Here is a 6,006-nt window from a genome sequence, read left to right as displayed (position 1 = left end):
TCACATTCTTAAGTTTAAAGGATGTTTTAAGAACAATGGATGGCACAAATGCTACACTACAAATAAACAAGCTATGTGGTGACTTAGTTCACACATTGAGTAGCAACCATTTTAATGATAGTTGGCTGAGTAAGCTAAAAACAGATTGCATATAACTAAGACCATGTGTTACAAAGCACAATCATGGGTTCATATACTAAGCCAAAAAGCAAATAGGCCTTATAATGGACTATGGTAGTTTGTGAATTAAATGTATGATTTAAGGTAACATGTACATCGAGACATAGATACAATTCAGCAAGATGGGAGCTATTTGGGATTCCTTTAACTCTTACCTATAAGAAAGAGCTGTGTGTGACACAAATCAAGTATGTGTGCCTATTGAAGGTTTTCTTACTGATTGTGTAGTGCAAACCACAAGTCATGCTCATTGCATTAAGTTTAATGGATTTCACTCAATGATGGTTTAGCATGTGAACTCAAGCCATTGTGGTTGGCCAGTCCTGATGCATGCCTGAATGCATAATCCCAGTCATTCTGGGTTAGTCAACTAACCACAAGTCTTAAAAAAACTACAGCTACAGCAATAGAGAACCCATCTTATAGAAATTCATTTAAAATCCAGTTTGGGGATGTCAGTTAGAAGGGATTAATTGAACTAGCATTCCCTGGATGTATCTGTTTTAGCAAGGAAGCTTGAAAGAATGACCTTGTTTAATAGTTTAGAAACTTCTGAGAAGGATAATGAAAGGATTATTATTTATTTGATCTTCAAGCAGATGTGGTGGCTCTGTCGAGCAAGCCAACGACTTCTGAGGAAAATGTCTCTGCACTTTAATCCTTTCCCCCTCCCATCCTTTAGGATCTTTGTCCCTTTCATTCAGTGCACTGGAAGATAATTTACTCACCTCACTTGCAATCAATTAGCAATGGCCCTTGCTGGCCTTTGATTGGTAGATACGCTGAGCCAGGCAGATATGAAGGCCAACTGGGACAAGAATGCCTATTCTTTTCTTTTCTTTTCCACCTCTCCTCAGGACTCACCTTGTGGCAGATTTTTTGGTGGTAAGTATTTTTATGAGGGTTGTTTTTTCTTTCTTTCCTTGACTCCATGTTTCATGGTAAACCAGGTTTTAGCTTAGTCTGGAATGTGAACTTGACTATTGTGATTTGCAAACTAGAGTCTATTGAGGAAACCCTGCTAATAGTAGTACTTAAATAGTGGCTCAGGATAGTACGTGAATCCTGTTTTAGACTTCTGAGTGTAGTTTTCTCTCCCACTCACCCCCCTGTCTCCTTCTTTAAAACTTGCTTTAGGTTTTAAAGGGGTCTAGGAGATGAAGGTTGTAGCAATCATACATTCATCTTAACCCGGAGGCTAAAACATATGAATGGTTGAAGGAACTGGCCATGGCTATTCTAGTGAAGATAAGGACCGGGGAGACATGATAGCAGTGTTCCAATATTTGAGAGGCTGCCACAGAGAGGAGGGGGTCAAGCTATTTCCAAAGCACCTGAAGGCCAGACAAGGAATAATGGATGGAAACTGAACAAGGAGAGATTCAACCTGGAAATAAGCAGACATTTTCTGACAATGAGAGCAATTAACCAATGGAACAGCTTGCCTTCAGAAGTTGTGGGAGCTTCATCACTGGAAGCTTTCAAAAGACTGGACTGTCATTTGTCAAAAATGGTGTAGGGTCTGCTTAGGGGAGGGTTGGACTAGATGACCTACAAGGTCCCTTCCAACTTTGTTAATTTGAATCTGAAACTAATATTCTTCCACCTGTATGAATGTGGAATAGAAGTGTGAGGTTTGGCTACTTGCTGAAACCCAAAGACTTCCTGCCCTAGCTTCACACTATCACTGAAGGAGATTGGATAGCCATTGGTCTGGAATGGTATAGGGTTTCCTGCTTGGGTAGAATATTGAACTAGAAGACCTCCAAGGTCCCTTCTGTACTCCTGGAGAGCATCTGAGAGGCAGCAAAAGCTTGTCCCATCTCTGGAAAAAGCCACTGAGGATTACTTCCTGCCCTAGTTGGCTGGAGCTCCACAGCAGAGCACAGAGTCTTACATTACTGAGTGGTATGAATATATCCAAATATTGCATCCCTTAACTGATGTAGGGGGTAACTTGGGTAGCGGGATACTTAAAGGCAAAGAAGTTCTATTGCATGTTTGACTACTATACTTGTACCAGCACAAACCTATCTCCACTGAACAGGTTAATATTCTCTATTAATTGCCCAGATTATTTTATATGTACAAGGGTAAATGCATCCATACAACTTGCATACTTCCCATGGGGCCCTTGGGAGAAGCTGTCCAACTGCATAGGAAGGAGAAAGCAATAGGCTGAAGAATCGAAAGGAATGGGTAAAAGTGAGAGGGAAAAGAGAGCTAGAGATTCCACTTTTGTGCCAACCTTGAAGGAAAATATTTTGAAGGAAAGGAGAGTTGTTTCTTCCAGGACAGACAGCTGTTGGTAGTTTGCCCTATTTCTGGCGTCCAAGTGGCAAACTACCAAACTTTGCACATTTCCAAACTTTCAGCTACTTCTCAATTGCTGAAAAATTCCCGTGGGTGATCTCTGTTACATGAATGTGATGTACTCTTTTTTTCCCCCTTCTAGCTTGCAAGGGACTTGCTGCAAGGACCACAGAAGCTTTTAAATTAGAATTAGCACTTTACAGAGGGGTTCAGAGTGGGCTGAAGCTTTGATGGGAGGAGCCAAGAGCTGTATTGCACCGTGTTCCTCGTAAATTAAACTTGGGTTCATCGGCTTTTAAAAGTTTTATCTTAGGGAGCAACTAGGCAGGAACTGGAATGGAGAAGTCCTGGCCTGTCGCCTGTCTGCCAGCTATTCCTAACTTCTTCTTTGCCCCATAGGCATGCATGTGGCACCTGCTAGGATCATGGTAGGGATCTGAAGGGGAGTTGTGAGAATCCACACTGCTAAAATATTCAAGGGACAGACCCTTGTTAAGACTCATTTTAAAATACCAGTGGGATGACTACATAGAATGTAAGGAAGCCTTGAGATTAGACCCATCTGAATGTTGAGGAAGGGAGTAATTATATTGTCTGAAGCCTGAATCAGCATGAGTTTGGTCACTAGCTGAGCAGGGCTATTTTGTCTTTGCAAAAAAGCCCATTATGATTTATCAGTTTGCAATGTTAACCGTTTCATAGTTTCTCATTCACCAAAGACCAATTACTTCAATCACTTGGTCCCTTTTGGAGGCAGATCAAGGGTGGAATCCAGCAGGTTCTGACAGGTTCTGGAGAACCGGTAGCGGAAATTTTGAGTAGTTCAGAGAACCGGCAAATACCACCTCTGGCTGGTCCCAAAGTGGGGTGGGAATGTAGATTTTGCAATATCCTTCCCCCAGCAGTGGGGAAGGAATGGGGATTTTGCAGTATCCTTCCCCTGGAATGGGGTGAGAATGGAGATTTTGCAGAATCCTTCCCCTGCCATGTCCACCAAGCCAATACCCACCAAGCCACACCATGCCCACCAAGCCACGCCCACAGAACCAGTAGTAAAAAAAATTGAATTTCACCACTGAGGCAGATGGACAACTGCCCCAATAAATGGTACCTTTGAAGTATAGCTCTGTATTTGGAAGCAGATGGATCAAAACATCTCACTTAAGTGGATTCCATGAATCAACCAAACGTAATTCCAAGGTTTTTTTGGGGGGAGGAGGTGTCCTACTGCCTCTGGGTTTTTGAGCCATTGATATCAAAGGATAATCAAAAAGTTTATTTTAACAGCTGTGAACCATAAATAAGTAGATTTAGACATTGCACTGTGATTTGGTATACTTAACTTTGGTAGCTGGGCTCACAAACCAAAATCAAACCAACTGCAAGCAAAATGATGTTACATTGATTAGGAAGATTTGGATCGTCAACCTAACAACAACAATAACAAAAAAACCCACCTTTGTGCCAATTATAATTCATAATGGCTGTACATGTTTCAAAAATGCTTTGAACCTTCTACAAATATGACTATAGCACTTCTCTACCATTTATTAAAGCAGCCCGATTTTTATCAAGCTTCCCCAATGTACCTGAAAATAGGATGCTGCTCTTTAAGAAGTGTCCCAATATGACTCTTAAACTTAGTAGCTTTTTTTTTTAGATTTGCATAATTTCTTCAAAAGTCTGGCTTGCTTTAATGAATCACAGAGGCTGTGCTTGTATGAAGTCACAAACAAATTTTAAACATACACTCTCTTATTAAAATCAATTGGCCCAGTGGTGGGATTCAGCCAGTTCGCATCACTTCGGGAGAACCAATTGTTAACTTTCTGAGCAGTTTGGTGAACTGGTTGTTGGAAGAAATCATTAGGGCAGAGAACTGGTTGTTAAATTATTTGAATCTCACCACTGAATTGGCCTATGCTGCTTCCCACAGAGTAAAGCCTGTGCGTGCCACTTTCATATCATTGGCATGTTGTATGTTGGTAAGAGATTTTAAGACTGGAGTGGTAGGGATACTCTGAAAGCCTATGCCTGAATTAAAATTTAAAACCACTATGTTCCTGTTTCAGTTAATGGCTTTGCAAGTCTGGAAAGGCCTGGGACAGCTTGAAGCCTACATTGGTGCAGATGAAGGAGTGGCTTTCCAGATGGACAACAAGATGTACTGGGATTCACTAGGCAATGGTTCACACTGGGCTGTGGAAGGCATGCCTGAAAAGAGAAAGTCAAGCAAATTTTGGCTGATTCCAGCACCATCCGGGAAGGTTATGCTGAAAAACTGGCTAGGTTTGTTTCTTGCTGCAGTGGATGTACGTTCAGAAAAAATCTACCCCATCCAACCTGTTGAGTACTCAACAAAACCATCCCTGAGTTTTGAAGTGTATTTCAGGGACAATATGATAGCCTTCCGGGCCTCCAATGGTCTCTTTCTGTGCCGAACGTTTAGAGAATTCAATGGCCTGGAAGCAGCCAAGTTCTTTCCTGATGAGACCTGTTGTTTTCTACCCCAGATTGGAGATATTGATAGCCCGACTTTTGAAATTGTAAGCGTGGTCCCGAATGACATTTTGCCCATCCAGTATCATCCTCATTTTGTGGATAAACAAACCTTCTACAACAGACGTTCGACCTCAGTCCTACACACTTTTGGCCTCAATTGGGTGACCAACTGCACCGACAGAGTGATTTGGAAGCATCTCTGGGGACTGGGATTGCCTTCTTCCTGCAGTTTCAGGGTTGAGGATGCAACACCCGCTGTAAAGTACACAGAGGACAATCAGCAGAACTTTTCTCTGGTGAGGTCAGTTCTGGAGATCATAGTCAGGAAGGTGGAGGTGCCTCCCAGTACCAAAGCAATAGCAAGCTTTTGGGTGGATATAGTACATAGTGTGGTCGTACCATTTCTTGTCACAATCCAAAAAGTGAAACCCCTTGGTGACGTGGAACGATTTAATGAAACTGGAGCATGGAAGGGAATGGTCTATAAGAACCTTCGAGTAGATGTTGCAATGGAGCCTTTGTGTGAGCCTTGCAGAAGCATGTGAAGCTGTGGAAAGTACCCGCAGCCTTCCATAATAATTAGGAGCAGCCCACTTCCCAAGAAATATGGCTACTTGGGTTTTATAATGCATTGGTCAGTGTTCTTGAAGGATGAGATTACCGCAAGGACTTGGTCCCACCTGTTTGTGGCTTAATAGAAGGCCTCTTCCCTCACTGGTACTTCTTTTTAATCTCCTGCTTTAAGTGTACAATAAAGGTAGTAGTTCCCCTTTTTACTGAAAGAAGGAGTCAAAGTTACAAACTTCACAGTGTAAGCACAATAACAAATAAAATTTGTCAAGCTTCTCTTTGGAACCAAAAGTGTCGGGATCATTATTTGTACACAGGGAAGAGTCAACACCGTATACTTGGCTCATGTCAATATTGGAGACAGCCAGGGGTACAATTTAATGTTCAAAACTGCCAATCCACTTCACTATTCTGAATCCTGTAGGATACTGAATTGAACCT

The 6,006-nt window shown here is 41.9% G+C and overlaps 1 protein-coding gene across 1 annotated transcript; it reads left to right on the top strand.

Annotated features, from left to right (window-relative positions):
• Positions 1–4,568: 4,568 nt before the first annotated feature.
• Positions 4,569–5,746, top strand: LOC148115297 (uncharacterized). Its single transcript, XM_087885041.1, has one exon. The coding sequence runs from the start codon at positions 4,569–4,571 to the stop codon at positions 5,538–5,540; it is 972 nt and encodes a 323-aa protein (XP_087741167.1). The 3' UTR covers positions 5,541–5,746.
• The last annotated feature ends 260 nt before the right edge of the window (positions 5,747–6,006 follow it).

Source organism: Pantherophis guttatus, chromosome 2 (genome assembly GCF_059756535.1).
Source record: "Pantherophis guttatus breed Tessera chromosome 2, ASM5975653v1, whole genome shotgun sequence".
NCBI classification, from domain to species: Eukaryota; Metazoa; Chordata; class Lepidosauria; order Squamata; family Colubridae; genus Pantherophis; species Pantherophis guttatus.
Note: the sequence above shows the minus strand (reverse complement) of the source record. Positions and strands in the feature narration are given on the sequence as shown.